The sequence below is a fragment of the Hyperoodon ampullatus genome (genome assembly GCF_949752795.1).
Source record: "Hyperoodon ampullatus genome assembly, chromosome: 5".
Classification (NCBI taxonomy): domain Eukaryota; kingdom Metazoa; phylum Chordata; class Mammalia; order Artiodactyla; family Ziphiidae; genus Hyperoodon; species Hyperoodon ampullatus.
This window is the reverse complement of record NC_136918.1, coordinates 69,454,522-69,475,522: the sequence shown is the minus strand read 5'-3', so window position 1 is coordinate 69,475,522 and position 21,001 is coordinate 69,454,522. Positions and strand designations below refer to the sequence as shown.

The window sequence follows — 21,001 nt, the reverse complement described above, 5'->3', positions numbered from 1 at the left end:
AGTTTTGGCTTCGTAAACAATGACAACAGTAACAACAAACAGTGGCTTAAGTAAGAAAAACGTTTATTTCTCTCTCAAATGAAAGACATTTAAAGGCAGGTATGGTGGCTTCACATGTGAGGAACCCTGGCTCTTGCTCTAACATCCTCGTTAGGTAGATGGCTTCCACCATGTGATTCAGTCCGGCTCTAGCCATCGTACTCACATCCCACTGCCCACATTCCGGGCAGCGTGAAGGATGTACTTACTCTTTTTCTCTTAAGAATACTCAGAAGTTAAAATTAAAGGAAACTTGGAAGTTTGTATGTCATCCCTTAGAACTTAGTCACCTGACTACTCTCCTGTTGCAAGAGAGATTAGGAAATGTATTTCAGCTTGTCAGAACAGAAAATAGCCTGGTAATTATGAATCTTACTATTTCCTTTAAAAATATAGAAGATCCTAAAGAAACCTAGCTACACAGCACATCTGCCCATTCAAATTTTTGCTAATTCAAAAAATAGTTCCATCAGATGCTGCTGGGTGGCATACTCCCGTTTCCAGCTCTCCAGAGGCCTCTTGACAAGCATCCTTTTCATGAAGTTACAGTAAGCTGTGACAGCAGTAGCTTTATGTACAAACATTTCAAACATGAAGTGAGTGAGTGGCATTTCGACCCTGAGAATTCCTAATCACCATTGCTCCTCAATTCTCTATTCCAGGTCAGTACTCATCGGTTAAGAGTAGTTCTCAGAGCCTGAATGTATCCCATTTAGAGAGGTCTGGCATGAATGTTTCAGCTTGACTCCGTGTCAAAATGGTATGATGTCTTGAGGTGAGGGCCCAGGGGAAAGGAGGCACCAAATCATCAGTTTAACTCATGTGCCTAATCACCTCCCTTTCCATTTAAGTAGTTTCCATGTCTCTTCAACTTTTTCTCCTTTAAGGGAAAAAAAGAACCTTTCATTCATCTTATATTGTAAGCACATGGAAAATGCTCAATTCAATTCTCATTCTACATTTACCAGCCAACCTTTGATCAATGATTTCTGTCTCCACCAGCAGGATCTTGCTGTCAACAAATATTTTAACTTACTAAAAAATTGAATTAACCAGGTGTGTGATCTCGTGAGTGAAGCAATAAGAATTTTTTCAGCCTGCTCTCACTCCCAAAAAGCCAAGCAAAACCATCTAAGGTAAACGAGGGGCATAGTCTGATTCTCTCTGTCTTAGGAAGAAAGGTTGAAAAGGAGGCTCCCAGTGCTTCAACTCTTCCCCAGCCAATGTATCAAAGTCGTAGATCAGCTAGAAATTAGGGGCAGAAGTCCCAACTAGTAATAGAGGTGCATTTGCTTGGAGCGTGCCCTTGCTTATATTTCTGGCAACCAGGTGAGCCGTCCGGAAGGGGCAGGGAGATAGATGAGAATCTCAACTCTAACATGTAAACCACAGGTAACAATATGTAGTAAAGTATTTATTACCCACTGTGATGGCTTTAAAACATGTCTGCAAATTCTTTGACACTTCTCCCATTGAGGGGGCGGGGAGGGGTCTATATCCCCTTCCTTGAATCTGGGTCAACCTCAGTGACTTGCTTTTAACCAACAGAACACACCAGAAGTGACACAGCATAACTTCCAAGACTAGTTCAGGAAAGGCTTATGCCTAATTCTCTTGGGATATTCACCCCAGAACCCTGAGCTGTCATACAAGATGCCAATTACTCAAGGGCTGCCATGTTGTGAGAAAACCCAGGCAATATTGAGAGTCCGCATGTTGGTGTCCTGGTTGACAGTTCCAGCTGAGGTTCCAGCCAACAACCAGCATGTGAGTGCAGACTCCTGCAGCCACAGCCCCCCTAGCTGAGGCCCTTCAGATAAGCCATCTTCATTTCCCAGCCTAAATTCCTTACCCACAGCATCTATGAATGTAATAAAATGGCACCTCCATATCACAAAGTTTTGAGGTGGTTTGTTACACCACAAGAGTAACCAACCCTATTGAGTCACTGAAAACCTGGTTGAACCACATACTGATAAACACTGATGTTTATATGGAGGTCTGCTGAAAGCTGGGTGATTGCCACTGTTAGCAGAGACTGCATGGCATGGTGGTATGAAATGAGCTATAGAGTTAAACCTAAGCCTAAACCACCTAAGCCTCTGTTCCATGATCTAGTAAACAGGAATAGTAATTCCTATCTTGCGGAGTTTGTATGTGGGTTAGAGTTGATGTGTGTACAGCACTCAAAAAGTACAGTGCCTAGCAAAGAACCAGAATCAATTAAACAAATAGTTAAAAATAGCAGTGCTGTAATTTTCTGATTTTATATTCCCTACCATTTCACTTAAGTTGAAGCTTTATGCTCTTGTGAGTGATCTTATTTTATAAAGCCGACTTGCCATATACAGCTCAGTTGGACAGACAGATCTATAAGAGTATTTGGGTTAAATGATAAATATAATTAGAAAATGAGAGTACCATGTAAAAACAAATACTGGGTTATTTAGTGCCTTTAGCTAGAAATTGGCTTGTCCTACAAGTTGACTGCCATGAGTAAGACTGAATAACCCATAATCATCAAAATGACTGAGAATTAAGAAAGAAAATTAATTCCCAAAGGTAATCGCTATAGATCTCATTAGTTCAGGAATAACCTACCTTAGGACTTTAATTAAAAATAGTATTTATTCCAGATAAATGAGTGCTGGCAGGTTTCTGCAGAATCCATAATCTTGGTTATGCTAAATCTTCTTATATTAAGGCAGACATCATTAATCTCATTTGAGATGCCCTCCTGTCTGACAGCACTTACAGCACTGGGGCTATTTCTTGCAGCAGCCTTTTTATCTTCACAAAAGAGTTATAACTCATGCAGATACCTAATGTAAAAAGGTCTAGGCAATTAGAGACATCACTCTGAGATCTACACTGGCATTTTATCATGTTAGAAAGCTTCTCATAATGAGTTTGTTCTCAAATGGAGGCCAATATCTCAACACTACCATTAAATTAATGGTGGTTATTTTATTATTTTATTTATTTATTTATTCCTTCCATTCTTTGTTCCAGAGAAGCATCAGGTATTTTATAATAATTCAAAGACTATGACCAGATAAAAGAGAAATCCTAACAAGTCAGTGAAGAAAATAGGGCCAAGGAGAGAGAGTAGAAAAGGCAGGAAGAATTTAGAAGGAATGAGGTTAATATCCTAAACGCATGCTGTAAAATTCTGTAAAATTATATAACTTTCAAGCTTGCCAGCTGATTGTTGGCTTATATTCCAAGTTTTATATAATGATTAATTCTGAGAAATTTGTTCCCTGCCTATTCTGATTATTTCTGTACAAGTTACTAATGGGTGCATGCACTGGGTTGAATAGCATCCCCCCAAAATTCATGTCCACCTGCAACCTGTGAATATGACCTTATTTGGAAATAGGGTCCTTGCAGATGTAATCAAGTTAAGATGAGGTCATACTGGATTAGGGTGGGCCCTAAATACAGTGACTGGCATCCTTATAAGGGGAGGGAAATTTGGATTCAGAAACACACAGGGGAGCAGGCCACTTGATGACGGGAGCAGAGACTGGAGAGAGATGGGGACAATCCAAGGAGTGAGGCAAGGAAAGAATTCTTCCCCAGAGACTTCAGAGCCAGCATGGCCCTGCCGACAGCTTGACTTCTAACCTCCAGAACTGTGAGAGAGTAAATTGCTGTTGTTTAAGCCACCCAGATACTCTGTTATGACAGCTCCAAGAAACTAATACAACACTTAAACATTTTTCTTTCTAAGAACCCAGAGTACATGCGCAGTATGAAAATAAGAATTCAAAGGGAGAAAAATTAAGTAAAAGAAATAAAATTCCAAAAATGTTGCCTAGTAAGCTTTTTGTTTAAAATGTATAGCTCTCCTATACATGCTGGCTAGTGACAAAACAAGTAGCAAGTAAACAAGTAACAAATATTAAGAGGGGAGAAAAGCTCTTGGAAGCATCCAATCACATTTAGTTTAACAGATTGCTTTTATATGGATAAATGGGCTTTAGATACTTTATTGCATATACTATGAAAGTCTGATTTTTCCTAAAGCTATACAGGGACCACCGACCCACTCTCTGGCACAGAGGAGACTAGCTGTTTCATTTACCTCCAATTGAGGGAGGGCCTAACCTAGAGCTAGAGTCAAAAACCACAAGTACTTCAACTTACAAAACAGGGATGCAAGCATTTTAGAGTGATGATCTCAGGTCTACTTTAAGACAACAGAATTAGAAAGGTGATATAATACCCCAAACTGATAAACTTGTGCTAAATGTTTGCACACCAGATGAAAAACATTAGTTTGTAATCTAAATATCCTGCAGAAATGAAACTACTGCTTCATGGTGCCAGTATTTTAAGATATGGACAGCCAGTGATGTGGCAACTGGCGTCCACTCATGAAGGCCTTCAGCTGGGAGTCGGGGCCCTTCTCAGCTCTCACAACACAGGCCTTGCCGTCAGTGCAGCTTTGAGCTATGCTCAGAAGGCAGTACGTGGATGCTACTGGGCTCAAGTATCCTTTCCTGCCATGACAACTCAAGCTCGCAGTAACTAGATCACAGACTCGAAGCCTGCGGGCCAGATTCAGCCCACAGCCCTGTTTTGTTTGGCCTGCTAGGATATCTTGTTCTTAATTAATTGCTAACTTTAAAAAATTGGAAGATTTCATGTGAAGTTCCATACTACCAGTGGGCATGAATTTCTGCAGGGCAGTCATCTGGAGCTGAGTAGCAGTTCCCCGCTTTGCTGGAGACAAGCCCCCTCCAGTGCCCACTGCCACACCCTTCCAGGCGGCCATGGCCATACAGCACAGGGATAAGAGTGTGGGTTCCCAGCCAGACTCCCAGGGTTCCACTCCTGGATATGTGACCTTGAACACATGATTGCTCTTCTCTGACCATTAGCTTCCTCTCATGTAAAATGGGTGTAATAATAGTGTCTATCTCATTAGATTGTTTCTGGGATTAAGAGAGTTAAAACATGTAAAACACTTAGAGTGGTGCCTGGCACACAGTGGAAACAATAAATGTTTGTTCTTATTCTCCTTATCATCTTACCTATTCCACTTCTCTCACCTTCATTACTTACCTGGCCCTTATTGATATTTGTGTTTTTGACTATGGCTCCAGGTAAAGCCCTGGAGATAAAGGAGACAGCTAGTTTCCTGTGTGCTAGACAGCAAGGCAGCAGGGGTTATACCAGTGCATCGATCAAGAGCCCAGATTCTACAGCCAGACAACCTGGCTTCCAGTCCCAACTCTACTACTTCCTAGCAATATGCTCTCACACATATTAACTCTCTAAAGCCTGTTTACTTACTTCTATAAAAGAGTAATGGAACTGTTGTGAATTAAAGTGCCTAGCACATAGTAGGTTTTAGCTTTTATCATTAAGAACATGCAGCAGACCACAGCATTCTCCTGCCCACCAGCAACCCCAGGCCTGGCCCACCTCAGTTTCTCCCAACAGGCTCCAGTGCCATTCCATTGTATGAGCACTGCTGGAGGCTGTATCCCAAGGGAGATTCCAGGTCTGAGGGTGATAAATGAATTAGGAAGAAACCAGGTATAGCTTGGAGCTACTTATGATTAACTCCCTGTCACCCCTTTATCTTGTTATGCCCAAGTATATACCCCAGATAGCATTAGAACTTGCATGGCCTTGAAATTAAAAACAACTCTTCTAAGATGGAAGCAAATTTTTTCTAACACTTAAAACAGTAAAAGCATCTAAGCATATGACAATGATGAAGGCATTCAAGTTCTTAAAGTTTTCCAAAATAATTCCCTCAAGCCCTGGACAGCCTTCTCATACGATTGCCTTCACAGTGGGACATCCACCCACAGCTTGAATTCTCTCCAAATCTTATCAAAGGTTTAAAAATAACTTTTAAAATAATGCTTTAGACAGTCACATTAAACAGTTCCTGAGAACAGATGACCTCAACGGTGTTTCTTAAAGAATGCTACCTACTATTCAACTTGTTTTAGGCTTCGTGATTCTAAAATTTTTCAATTTTTTAAAGACGCAACAAAGTGTTCCTTCTATTTTAGACACAAAAGAAATATAGACAGTTGCAAACATCAAAGAGTTGACTCAATAGAAAAATCCTCCTTATGAAATTATTGTCTGTAGAAAGCTTTCTGAATTTCAATGAAAATAAAGATTAAAAAACAGCTGAATGTTAAATTGATTTTAAAAATTAAGTCATGGGAATTCCCTGGCAGTCCAGTGGTTAGGATTCGGCACTTTCACTGCCAGGCCCGGGTTCAATCCCTGGTCAGGGAACTAAGATCCTGTAAGCTGCACGGCACAGCCAAAAAAAAAAAAAAAAAATTAAGTCATGTACAAGAATGGTCATAGCAGCTCTAGTCAAATGCCAAAAAAAAAAAAAAAAAAAAAGAAAAGGAACAATCCAAAAATCTATCAACAGTAGATGGGTAAATTACTTGTGGTAAATTCATATAATAAAATATTACACAGCAATGAAAAATAATAAACTACTACTACATGCAATAATATGAGTGAATTTTGCAAACATAATGTTAAGCAAAAGAAGCAAGTCTCAGAATACTAGTTACTTTTGAGAGAGATGATCTGGGAGGGACCACGAGAGAATTTTCTGGGGTATTTGAAATGCTTTGTATCTTCAACTGGGTGGTGTCTACATAGGTTTATTCATATGTAAAATTTTATTGAGCTGTACATTTACAATTAGTGGATTTTACCATTTTTAAATTACACCTCAATTAAAAAGTAAGTTAAAAAACTTATCAGTCTTAGGGTGTGGATTTCCATAACTACACATGGCTCCGTTATGGTCTCTGTGGAATGTTTGTCACTTAAAAAAAATTAGTATAACATATTTCTATTTGACATTGTCATTCAGATTCCTTGTCTTTGGAGTAATAGCCTTCATTTTATTCATTAAATAACATTTTTGCTACTGTTTGTTTTTAAAGAAAATTCAAAAACTTTTTGATGTACTTAAACCAAACAAGCTATGCCAAAGTTTGGACAATCCTGGAAGCTTCACATATATGCCGTTTCACTCCATCAGTTTCTTTTTCGTTATGAGAACTACCTACGGCTGTAATGAGAAGAAAATGTCCTTGAAGTGGCCCCATCTGGATCAGAATCCCTCTTCTACCAGTCTCCAGCTAGAGGACCTTGGCAAGTCACTCCACCTCTCTGAATCTGTGTTCTGTTCTGCAGAATGGAGATGATGCCTCCCTCACAGGGTTACTGAGAGAATTAGGATACAATTTGTAAAACTTTTGGTAGACAATTTTTAGGTGGAAACTGTTAGTAAATGGAAGTGAGCCCTTAGCTAAGTCTATATTTTAAAAAGGACATGGCACGTGCTTCAAAATATCCAAGTCTCAAAGATTTACATCTAAGAAATGTGGGAAAGGCCAAAATTTTGCCCATATTTAATAACAGTATAATCCTTGGTTCAGCCCTGACCCTACAGTGAGACTTCACTCCCTCTCCAGTGTTTTTCTGTCCTCTCTGGCCTTCCATCACTAGGACAGAGCATTCCTCTGCTTCTCTCCTACAAACTTCCTTTGTGCCACCTGAACATTAGGACCCCAACCCAGGGACTAAAGCCTCGGATTCTGCCCCCAATGGGCTGCCTAAAGCACCTTTCGGCAGAGGCAGATCTCTTGTTACCAATACCCCAAAGGTGACATTTTCTCAATGTTTTTCTAAATAAAACATGACTCAATTACAATTTGTGCAAAATAACGTGTCCACAGAGAAAACGAGCTATAAACGTAAACACCACTGGAAAAGTGTGCTGCTTATTCGTGGCGTGCTGTGAACAAAACTCCTGGCTCTCACCTCAGCAGCAGGCACCAAAAAGGAGGACTTAGCGTTAAAAATTTTTCTCTGCGAAGTCAAATTTGCTTTGAAGGTTTATTTCACTGGAGGAAAAACTTGCTTTGGAGAGTATGGTTCTCAAGGGAGAAGAATGCTATTGACATTTAGGACAAGATGGTTTTACATTGTGCCAGACTGTGCCACACATCGTGAGACTCTTAGTGTCCTGACTCCACCCAGCGAGGGGAATAAAGATGCCTTCAGGGATGCAGCACAGTTGGCAGCTAACTCCACCTTGACATTGTCTCCCTGGGAGAGAAGGAAGGGTCACCCCCAATAGAATGGGAACACAGAATATAAATCAAGTTCAGCTACAGGAAAATAAAATTACATTTCTTGCTCATGAGTTTGTGGATGAGCTGGGTACATTAACTTCTGACAAGTAGAAAGAATTCATGCTTGGGAAGGGCTACCATGACCAAGTTGTGCAACACCTAAGGGGGCACCAGTCATACCGTACACATTGTAGATTTGTAAATTTACTAAACAATTGTCCCATTAATGGAAGTATCTTGAGAGGGAGGCAACCATTCCTAATTTGAACAATGATGCTGTAGGGACCAGAGGTGGCCCCAACAGGGAGTTTGAACACCTTGGACCTATGCTTTTATTATATGTCTTTTATCACTATGTATGATTTCCCCATCTTTCATAAAAATATAATGCAAACTTGTAAGAGGGCTGGTAAGACGGCTAGTTGAAAAGAGAATAAACACTAAAAAGAAAATGAATACCTTTTAGAAAAATTGGATTTGTGATACAACTGTTAATTTTTAAAAATTTGAAAGAAAGAAAGATCATGGAGTTAAGACAGATGTCCCCAAATGATCTCAGGTCATGAGCCCTTAGTGCCTCAGTAATATATTCACTGTGCCCCCTAGGTCTGAAGAAATACTCAGTAGTTGGTTCTGTTTATTACCAACAACTTAAGTCCAAACAACTTAAATATATGTGTCCTAGAAACTCAGTAGTCTTCTTAAAAATTACATACATTGAAAGAAAAAAATTTTATATCATTCTTAAATAATCACACTGACAGATGTGTGCCACTCTATCATGGCTTAACTTCTCAAACTTTGGGAACAGATTGAGTTTTGCCATCGACATTTCCTTTTCCACATTGATTTTCACAAGGTACTTCCTTGTCATCATGGTAATTTCTAAAAACCTAGCTTTCCAAAGCTATGACATCACCTTAAGGAATGTAGCACAGTATTGAAATATGTGAACTATCTCAAGCCAGTAGATTCACAACATCTGGCAGATGTCAAGTTTCTGTTTCCTTTGAAATTTTTTAATTACAAATTTTTTTTTTTAATTTTTGGCTACTCTGGGTCTTCATTGCTGCATGCGGGCTTTCTCTAGTTGTGGTGAGCAGGGGCTACTCTTCATTGTGGTGCACAGGCTTCTCATATGTGGAGGCTTCTCTCGTTGTGGAGCATGGGCTCTAGGCACGTGGGGTTCAGTAGTTGAGGCGCATGGGCTCAGTAGTTGCGGCTCGCAGACTCTAGAATGAGGGCTCAGTAGTTGTGGTACGTGGGCTTAGTTGCTCCACGGCATGTGGAATCTTCCTGTACCTGGGATCAAACCCGTGTCCCCTGCATTGGCAGGCAGATTCTTAACCACTGGACCACCAGGGAAGTCCTCCTTCAAATTTTTAAATGTCGCATGGCACCCCCTGTGAATTTGCTGTAACTCTCCTGCAGCATCTCTGTGCACAGTTTAAGACAAACGGATTAAGACAGTGAAACCCTAGACACATTGAAATTAACTGTAGTAAAGATATTTATCATGGCCTAACACCCATGGCTCTGCAGAGCTAGAATTAAGTCTGAAAGTTCAGCACTCAAGAACCTGTTTACTTCTTCTTGGGCACTTGAGATAATGTCTTCAAAAGCATTTTGAAAATTCTGAAGTGCTGTAAAAATAATACTTGCCGAATTAGCTGGTAAAAGAGCTCTCTGCTAGAATGTAAGATCCAAGAGGCCAGGGAGTTGTGAATCCTCAATGCCTAGAATAGTGCTCGGGATATAGCTATCTTTTAATAAATAGTTGATGAATTAATAGATGAAAGAAAAGAGGGCACACTGACATTTCAAACTCTTGGTATTTTTAAGAGTTGTAGGGTTGTCATGGGTTTCATGCTTTTCTTTGTATTCTCTCAACTTGGTCAGTGACTTTCCAAATGAAACCTAAGTTGTAGTGTGGTTAGAGATTACTATGTGTCTCGGCATGTTTCTCCTTGGGTTTATCCTGCCTGGGATTCTCTGCGCTTCCTGGACTTGGGTGGCTATTTCTTTTCACATGTTAGGGAAGTTTTCAACTATAATCTCTTCAAATATTTTCTCGGGTCCTTTCTCTCTCTCTTCTCCTTCTGGGACCCCTATAATGCAAATGTTGTTGCATTTAATGTTATCCCAGAGGTCTCTTAGGCTGTCTTAATTTCTTTTCATTCTTTTCTCTTTATTCTGTTCCGAGGCAGTGAATTCCACCATTCTGTCTTCCAGGTCACTTATCCGTTTTTCTGCCTCAGTTATTCTGCTATTGATTCCTTCTAGTGTATTTTTCATTTCAGTTATTGTATTGTTCATCTCTGTTTGTTTGTTCTTTAATTCTTCTGTTGTTTCTTTAATTCTCCTAGGTCTTTGTTAAACATTTCTTGCATCTTCTGGATCTTTGCCTACATTCTTTTTTCCGAGGTCCTGGATCATCTTCACTATCATTATTCTGAATTCTTTTTCTGGAAAGTTGCCTATCTCCACTTCATTTCATTGTTTTTCTGGGGTTTTATCTTGTTCCTTCATCTGGTACATAGTCCTTGCCTTTCCATTTTGTCTGTCTTTCTGTGAATATGGTTTTCGTTCCACAGGCTGCAGAATTGTAGTTATTCTTGCTTCTCTAGAGATTATATATGTAAAAGTGTCTAGTACTTAGAGATACTCAGTAAATGATTAATTTTTTATAGGGAGATAAAGTAGGGTGGTGGCAAGAATACTAGCTTTGGAATAGGGCTAATTTGGATTTGAATTGACTGGATAATCACCAGATTTCACTGTGTCTCAGGTTTTCCATATGTAATATGGAGATAAACATCGTAGTACAGCAGTCCCCAACCTTTTTGGCACCAGGGACCGGTTTTGTGGAAGACAATTTTTCCAGGGATGGGGGGTGGGGAATAGTTCAGGCGGTAATGCGAGCGATGGGAGCGATGGGGAGCAGCAGATGAAGCTTTGCTTGCTCGCTCGCCCGCCGCTCACCTCCTGCTGTGTGGCCCCGGTTCCTAACAGGCCGCGGACTAGTACCTGTCCACGGCCCAGGGGCTGGGGACCCCTGTCTTAGTATACAGAGTTGTTGTAAGGATTAAATGAGAAAATGTATACACAGCACTTAATACAATGCCTGGAACATAAGAAGTACAAACAGGAGCTATTATCCTAATAGGTAATTTTCACTTTACTTGACTTATCTCATTCCTCTGAAGGTAAGTTTCAGGACCTATGAATAGACTGTGCATTATATACACCAGGTACATGCTACCTCAGGGCCTTTGCACTGGCCTGGAATGCTCTTCCAATACATGTCCATTTCCTTCCAGTGAGCCTGCTCAAATTCACCTTCACGATGAGGCCTACACAGAATTCCCTGTTTATAACTACACACCTCCATCCCCCTTACCCTGCTTGGTTTTTTCCCCTAACACCTATCACCTTTTAACATACTACTTTCTTTGTTATTTATTTTCATTCTGCCCTCACAAGAATATACACTCCAGGAGGACAGGGATTTTTGTCTGTTTTGTTCACCAACAACTCAGTGTCTAGATCAATCACTGACAGAGGGTAGGCACTCAGTAGATATTTGTACAATTGAATTGAATTGATTTTAATATATTCCCACTGAATTTTATACTGTTTAATTTGGGTCCATTTTTTAGTTTGTCAGCATAATTTTGAGAAATAATAACTTGCTTTCATCCTGCATCCTGCATCTTTAAGTGTGGCCCATCACCCACATTGGTGTAAGTAGCCCCCACCAGGGAAAACTCCAGGCACCCCACCCAGTTCAATAACTGTGTGAACTTTGGCAACTTTCTTAGCCTCTCTGTGTCTTGGTTGTATTACCTATAAATGGAGATAAAAAACCATTGCTACTCCATAAAAATCTTGTGAGGATTTAATGAGTTAATACACATGAAGTGCCTATAAGAGTGCCAGGCACACATTCAGTAAATATGAGCTATTGTTTTTCTATCTACAGCCAAGTCCAGGACCTTCTCCCCTTAGTCCTGCTCTGCATCTCTATTCTCCCCTCCTCTGGTATTCATCCTCTGCCAACCCACCTCGTCTTTCACCTCCTCCCTCTTTACCTTTCTGATCTGAAACTGATGAGGTCTCTTTAGCTTCAACTGTCGTTTTTCCTCTACTAACTATTTTTGAAGCATTGGCCATTAGGCCCAAACTGCTTTTAGAAGCTCCAGGTAACTCCCTGACTAACCTGTGCCTGGACTAAAGTTTTCATGTTTTAACAGTGCACTTCTAAGAAAAATCTCAATGGGAACAAGAGGGAAAAACTTCTCACAAGTTGCTTTATTTGACCTTAATCCAGAACTATTTTAATCCTATCATTTATCACCAATAACTTACCCCATTTCATTTAAGTTTTTTGTGTTTTTTTTTAAAACGTGACCTCCTTAACATCTTGGGTTGTAGTATTTTAAAGAGAAAATAATTTCAGGTCTTCTAAAACTATTTTTTTTTTTGCCTTGAAACTAATCAAGAAGTTCCCTAATATGTATATGCTCCCTGAACTTCATTCTGAAGCTGGGGAAGAAAATATCCTCTTCCCCAAAGGGCTATACTATCTCAACTTGGGCCATGAAGGCTGCCCAACCTCATGTCACCAGTCTCGGGGAAGGGGGGCTGCCAGAGAACTTGGCTAAAGGTGGGGAGGTAAAAGGTCCAAAGGATTAAATTTCTGGCTCCCAAAATAACCCTGAGTACTCCTGCCACCTCCAAATCAGGCCCTGCACGCTTCTTCACTCTGGCAGAGTGCCACTTCTCTGGCCCAATCCCAGGAGGCCCTGGATAACACTCTGTGTCTCCACATGACGGCCCTCTAGAGAGGCTGGGGAGCCCACTTAATTAAGGATGGACATGCAAGGTGCATTTTCTCTCTTCTTAGACTCAATTGTTCTTCTCCTTCTTTAATGTTCTTTCTTTCTTCTTCTCCACCTTTCTCTAGGCTCCTGCAAATTCTCAGGACAGTGTTTTCCAAAGCTCAATAATGTGAGGACCACTGTCATCATGCCCTCCCCCCTGCCCCCCAACATATCCAAATCCCACCTGTACTGTTTCCTTAAATTAGCTCACTTTTTCACTTAGTGTTTAAAGTCTAGTTACTGCTTTAAGTTTAAAACCAGTTTCACTTGCCATAAACAGAAGGCTCAGATATAATTAAAACAAAAATATACAGTAATGGAATTTTAGTTGGCTATGGCTGCTTGCTGCAGGCCTTGTGCCTGGATCCTACTCTGTTAAGGAATGCTGGAGAAGGTGTTAAAGACATACCAGCATCAAAGTGAGACTTGCTTCTTGAAATAGGGACTGGAAAGAGGATGGAAGAGAGCAAAGTTCTCATCTTATTTTTAAATAACATGTCTACGTAAAACTTAAGCATTTCCCACTTTGGGAAACACTGCTTTCAGTTCAGGCTCATAAAAGGCAAATACTGTTTGTTGAAATCTGATAGGCCTCATCCCATTTCCCTCAAGTACTGGGTACACTATTTACTAACTGTACTCAAAAACTTTTTGCATATCTTTTCTTATTATTTGTTCACAGTGTCCGACCAACCACCACAGAGTGTTTCGGATATAGGACTTTGCTGTGGATCGCAAAATGTGGCCGGTGAGTGGGTCTTTGGATGCCATTTAGCCTAAATCTTGACCCATCTCCATTTTCCCGAAAAGAGACTTGGGGTTCGAGGCCGAGGGGGATTTGCCCAAGGTCACACAGGGGGTAGACTGATTTTTGTGTTCCTGCAGCCCAGAGAACAAGCTATCTTGTGCTCCCCGAGGCTTCACGATGGGTTGCCTGGCTGGCGCGTGGCCAAACTTCCAGTCTCCTGTGTTGATGGCGGTTGCCATGGCAGCGGCACATTGTTTCCCCGCCTCATCTTGGTGACGTTATGGGACCAGCGTCCAATGGGAAAGCAGCTCCGCGTCAAGCACCGCCTTTCCCGACGGGCACGGCATTAGCGACCGGGAGACAAGCGTTGTCAGTGCTGGGCCGGCTGGCTCGGGTCGCGGCCGCGGCATTACATCGTTTTTCAATCTGTCCGCAAACGCCGCCGCCCGAGACAGAGCCAGGATGTTCGGGATGCTGAGCAGCAGCTTTGAGGATGATCCCTTCTTCTCGTGAGTGTCGGCGGGCCGGGAGCCGGCGGTTGCGCGGGAACTCGGGGATCTTGAGCGGAGCTATCTTAAGGGAAAAGAGTCAGTTAAAACTCAAAAGAGGGCGAGAGGGAATTCGAGTGACTCCAGGAGGCAGCTTGAGGGAGAGGAAGCCTTGGGGGGCGTGAGAGGGAACGGAGAAGATTTAGGGGCGTGTGAGGGAGAGGAGAGGAGGATTTCGGGACGTAAGAAGGAGGGGAGAGAAATTTGCCGGGCGTGGGGTGGGGGGAGGTCTGTGCAGGCTTCCCCGCCCAACAAACCCGTGTGCCGGCTGCTCTCAACTTGGCCAGACTTCGGATACTTCCCGCCCCCCAACCCCTGTGCTTCTGGTGTTGGGAGTCCCGTCTTCGCAGCCGCAGAGGCTTTGCAGGTGACGACGTTAACTGCCCTCTCGGTGGAACTTCTGCAGAGAATTATACTTACAGGACCCTTTCCACACCTGCTTCTATTCCAAATGAGGGGCAGGGAATGTTTAATAAGTCTCCGAAAAAGGAAACTTTTTTTTAAAGCAGTATTTTCCATAATACATAGTTATAAGAGCACTTGGAGAGTTTTGCTGTCTCTCCCTGGAAGTGATTGGAAATTGCCAGATGCCCTGTTTGTTTCCTTTGCTTGCTTTGTTACAAAGCTAGCCTTGTTTGGAGAGAGACTCCTCTTTCTGTCAAAAGTACAGATAGGACAGGGAAGCAGAGAGAGGTGCACTGAACACCTCAGGTAAACAAGTGCCAACCCAGTGAATGGTTCCAAGTGAAATAATATGATGCCTTAAGACGAAGGCATCCAGAAATTAGTTGTTTCATTATCCTCTAATTTTCTGGGTTTTGCTGTGTCTTGTTTTTTCTTTAGTTCTTCCTTTGTCGATTATATAAAAGTAATAACACAATCTAGTGATACCTAAAACAGGAAGATTTGTGTTACTTTTTTACCCAAGTGTTTTGCCAGTTTGAATTTTAACTTGCTGTCCTAATTTATTTTGATCACTTAAATTCTCTATGCAGTGTGGGGACCATCTTTTTGAAAAGTTAAAATGTTAACAGTTTACTACATCGATTTTTTTGTTTGTTTTTAAAGAAAAATATTATATTGGCTTAAATGTATTAGTACTATATTAAAACCAAATAACATAAAAGTAATAACTGAAAGAAAATTAACAGTAGAAAGATGAAATGATTAATTTAGAAAAAGTTAAATGATTAATATTTTATTCTAAAGATTATTCATTATAATTAAGGGGTGTATGGACTCCAGCAAATTTATCATGCTGTTTTAACTTGTTTAGGAGCAGTTGGGACGCTTATGACCAGTGTCATTTTAACACATTTCAAATTTTGGATTATGATTTGCTCTTTTAAAAGCCTCTGAGAGTAGGGACTAAATATATCCATAGATTAGTTGAGCTGTTGAAGTGGCTCTTATGTAATTGTGACATCAGTACAATGGGCGACAGTTAAGAAGATTATGACAGACAGCTTTTGAGTTGTATTGTCTTTGATTATATCAAAAGAGCAATGAACTAAACTAAACCATGAATGTATAATTAGTACCTTCTTTAAAACATCTAGCAAAAGTGTAATTTAAACTCTTGGGTGACGCTTTCTGAGCAAAGGCAATGAACCCAAGAGTCAGGGTCAGAAATAGTAACAGACCACAAATAGTAGGCATACATCAAAGAACACTCTTCCCATGGGCTTAGGATGGATAGGACCATCAGTTACATGTCAGTAGGTTTTTCAGTCATCATTTTCTGTAGCCTTCTTCAAATGCAGGCAGCCATATCATAGAAATCTGGGATAAAATTAATTAACTTTATAAAACGGACTTATAATTTCTTTGCTCCACAGTTAACAATATAAGAATAAACATAATTAGGGGAGACAAGGGAGAAAGAGAATGTGAGTTTATATTTATTTCAAGTAATGTGTCATTTGACCCACCCCTTTTACCCGAACCCCAAACAAAATGAGAATCCACTACTTAATACAAGTCAAGCATAAGGAATTGATAAAGGTGACAGACTCCTTATTAAATCATCCACTGACCTTAAGGAACACAGAGGGTTCCATGCCCACCATCTTTTATATAAATATTATCCCTATTGCTAACATTATGTGTCTGGTCATTGGGTTCCCTAGTGGCTATTTTAATGTCTGACATGTAGAAAGTATTCAAGAGATATTGTTTAATGACAATCTGGTGTCTTTTACTCTGTCTTGTAGTTAATGTGGTATTTAGTTGATTGCTGGATTGCTGAAAGTAGTTACAGATGGTCCCCAATTTACGATGGTTCCACTTAAGAGTTTTCAACTTTACCATGGTGAGAAAACAATACACATTCAGTAGAAACCATACTTTGAATTTTGAATTTCAGTCTTTTCCCGGGCTAGCGACATGTGGTACAATACTGTCACGAGGTAGGCAGTGGCAGGGGCAGTGAGCCTCAGCTCTGTCAGCCACACGATCACGAGAGTGAATAACCCATCACTGGCAACCATTCTGTTTTTCACTTTTAGTACAGTATTCAATAAATTACACGAGGTATTCAATACTTTATTATAAAGTAGGCTTTGTGTTAGATAGTTTTGCCCAACTGCAGGCTAATGTAAGTGTTCTGAGCACGTTTACAGTACACTAGGCTAAGCTATGATGTTTGGTAGGTTAGATGTATTAAATGCATTTTTGACTTACGGTTATTTTCACCTTACGATGGGTTTATCAGGATGTAACCCCATCACAAGTAGAGGAAGATCTGTATTTGCATTCAACAGGTGCCATTGTCGATGTTGGCACTTTCTAATTTAAATACTACCATTTTCTAAATAATTCATTAGTTCGGAATCAGGGATATTAATAATAAGCACACTCTACTAATTTACTAATTAAAAATGGGCAGACAAAAAGTATATACTTCTTGGGTATAAAATTAGAATTATTAAATAAATTGGGACTAGTAAAATACAGTGTCAAATTGTCAAACACTTTAGAGATTTGAGTAAAAAACAAAATCTAGTTTTGAATTCAAATATATTCATTTTTAATGTTTACCTTCCTATAATAGCACATATTAAATGTTTCATCAGAAAATTAAAGGGAAACTTTAAAAGTGATATTTTAAAGTTCGTTGTTTTATTAAAAGCTGAAGTTATTTCAGTGAAAATTGCCTCACAGTATACATTCACATATACCTTTTTAAACAAATAATACTTGTAATCTGGTTAAAAACACAAAGGCTAAAAGCTAGCACTTCCTGGCATGCAGTTATCTCTCAAGAATACTACTTTCTCCTCCCGTTTGCATTTTCATAAGAATAGAAATATGCAAGTATGGACAGAAAAATTAATTTGAGAATGAAATGGTTTTGGCATCTATCCTACACCCTAAAAAACATTGATTATTAAATGTAAAAGTTTACATATATTTAGTACAATCTAGAAACTTCTGCTTTGTACAGAAACATGAACTTCGAATCTTCTGAGCTACGGAAATGAAATTCTGATTGTGCAAGTCTACAAAGAATAGCTATGTTACTACTTATCAGCTATTAGACATTAAACAGCCTTTAATAAGGCAAATCAGCCTTATTTTTCATAGTAAATTGTTAGCATTTCTTTAAGTCACCCAAACTCTTCATGTGGGCACCATATTGTGATGACCAGTCCTTGGTTAAATAAACCCTGCATATATTCTTATGATGTTACTTTTTCTATCTCCTTGCTCTTATCAGGGGCTAAAATTTACATATCTATAATCTCTATTTTTAATTTTTAAAAATTTATTTATTTTGCACTTTGGAGGTAGTCAGAGGACACTGCTTTGACCTATTTACTGAGTTGAAAGTGAATATATTACACATACAAGACAGGCATTGACTGATATTTTCTTGACTGAGAATATTGCCACGGCAGAAAATAAAACAAAATCACCTTATTAAATAAGCTAGACTGTTCATTCGGGGCATTCTTTGGTTCGTTAAGTATGAACCATTGAGTTAAGAGCCAAGGAGCACAACACGATTATGACATAGTCAAAGAATGCCATTTAGTACCATCTGATCATATCATAATGCTTAGTTCTATCAGTGACTTTGTAAGCATTCACACAGAAGTAGGGGAGTACCTACAGGATGGGAAGGAGCCATAGTCATTCCTACATCTCTTACAATATCAAAGCCTTCTGCCACACCACCATTTTAAACTGTGCTTCTAAACAGTAGGCAAATAAAATTGCCTATGGAAATGTAATTCATTCTTTAAGTATTTCTTAGTTTTCTACTATATGCCCAGCCCCATGGACTTTGTTATAAATTTGTAGAAGTCATGGTCCATGCCCTAAAAGATTCTCTTACGAAGGTTGTATGCATTATTTCTAGTGTCGAAAATATATCATCTGATCTATTTTCTTTATGGACCCATGCACCTTACTGAGACTAGGAAACATTTCTTTTGTGATCAAAGACCCATGGCAATCTGCTTATGCCACTACCATGTATAGTGGAAGGAAGGAATTTCCCTTGATGAATGGGACTGCCATATCAGTTATCTAAGACCCTTGTGTAATAAAGAATAGTGTACTGCTTTTTTACTTAGAAGCACAAATATCTATATTCTTGTACAGGCCAGTAAAATTGTAATTCTGGTAAAATATATATATTACATGTATATAATATATATATATATTTATTATATATATATATATATATACAACATATATATTTGAGAGAATCTTAAAGAAAAAAAAAAAACTTATTCTGAAGTGAAACATTACCAGCCCTTAAAAAGAACACTTTTATGTTGAGGTTATCCCAAGAGACCCAGAATCAATCTAGGAGTTAAGATTTTTTTGTTGGGGGAGGGGGCAACAATTTTTCCTAGCTTCTGATAGGCAAATCTAATGGAGTAGAAAACATATGTTTGGTGCCAAATTTCATTCTGTTTGATTGTGGTTTGTGTCAGCAATGCTGAAAGAAGTAGTATGGCCATCATAATAGTATAAGTAAATTTTTCCTCATTTAAATGAAAATGCATTCTCATGGAAAATCTGAAGACTGTAGAAAATTTGGTAAAGGAAATCATGCAACCAAAGATTTTAGCTACTATCATTATTTTGGTGTACTTCGTTTCTATTTTCCGTATATGAATTTTTTTCTCCAAAATTTGAACCAAACTTTATGGTTATAAATATACTGTTTTGGCTTCCCTGGTGGTGCAGTGGTTAAGAATCTGCCTGCCAATTCAGGGGACATGGGTTAGAGCCATGCCATGGAGCAACTAAGCCCCTGCGCCACAACTACTGAGCCCGGGCACCTAGAGCCTGTGCTCTGCAACAAGAGAAGCCACCACAGTGAGAAGCCTGCACACCGCAACAAAGAGTAGCCCCCCTGCTTACTGCAACTACAGAAAGCCCGTGCAGCAACAAAGACCCAATGTAGTCAAAAATAAATAAATAAAATAAATAAATTTATAAAAATAAATATACTGTGCTTTTCCTCAACATATACCATAAGCATTTCCCTAGTCTTTAGGTATTCTTTAAAGCATGAATTTAGTGGATGCAAAATATTGCATCCTGTGAATGTACAAAGAATATTTTTCATATACATCTTTAACCACATTTCAAGTTATTACTTTAGACCAGTTTATGTACACAGTATTACCAGTTTATAGGGTATTAGCTTTGTAAAGTGTCATCATATTTCTAGTTTATTTTCCTAGAAGAATGAAACATTAATTTTCTTTCTTTTTAAAAAATATTTATTTATTTATTTATTTATTTGGCGGCACCGGGTCTTAGTTGCAGCACACGGGATCTTTGTTATGGCCTGCGGGATCTTTTGTTGCGGCATGCAGAATCTTTAGTTGCTGCATGCGGGATCTAGTTCCCTGACCAGGAATCAAACCTGGGCCCCCTGCATTGGGAGTGTGGAGTCTTAACCGCTGGACCACCAGGGAAGTCCCAAAACATTAATTTTCAAAAGAGAACAATATGAATATGTAGAAAAATGTAAAAACTCTTCCTGCCTGAGAAAACAAACTCTATTAGATTAATTTTTAAAATATTAAAATAACTTCTTGCTACCACAAGAGATTTTGCCTTTGTTAAAAATGAAAAAAATTCAAGCTTGAACAGGAGAAATCTTAAAGTCCTATTTCCAAGCAGATGCTGTTTTGGGTAGACATGAGTTGAACTCACTTCGGAGTCCAGCCAGGTTTCTTCCTGAATGGTTCAGACAGGTGCAAAACCCAGACTGTGAGCCCACTTTTGTCTTAATTCTTTTTCCAACAAGCAGCCTTTTGTTCATGTCAATAAAAAAAATAAGATTTTTTTAGCATTTGCTCCATGTATAAATATACCTACTCCTATTTAAATAAAGAGAAACCTGGGCAACATTTTAAATGAGCCACATTTAGTTGCTGCATTTTTAACCCAATTATAATGCAATCAGAAAAATAAATCTTACTGAATGTTATGTCTCTATAGGAAAATAATAGCTATTTAATCTCATTTATTCACTGAGCAAAACCAGTATTCCCTGAAGTATCTTCTTCATGCAGTTGAATGTCATCCACGTATCTAAAGGGAAAGTTGACTGGTTTTCTTAAGTAACTGCATATTAATTAGAATGAACATTTTAATCTTCATACTTGT

At 39.3% G+C, this 21,001-nt stretch overlaps 1 protein-coding gene across 1 annotated transcript in view; it reads left to right on the top strand.

The window, feature by feature from the left end:
- Window positions 1-14,276: 14,276 nt before the first annotated feature.
- Window positions 14,277-21,001, top strand: part of MLF1 (myeloid leukemia factor 1) — a gene marked incomplete at its 5' end in the record, with an annotated part of 28,073 nt that continues 21,348 nt past the window's right edge. Inside the window, one exon of the mRNA XM_079704257.1 lies at window positions 14,277-14,323. Coding sequence (XP_079560383.1) covers window positions 14,277-14,323 — 47 coding nt within the window. The remainder of the gene's footprint in view (window positions 14,324-21,001) is intronic.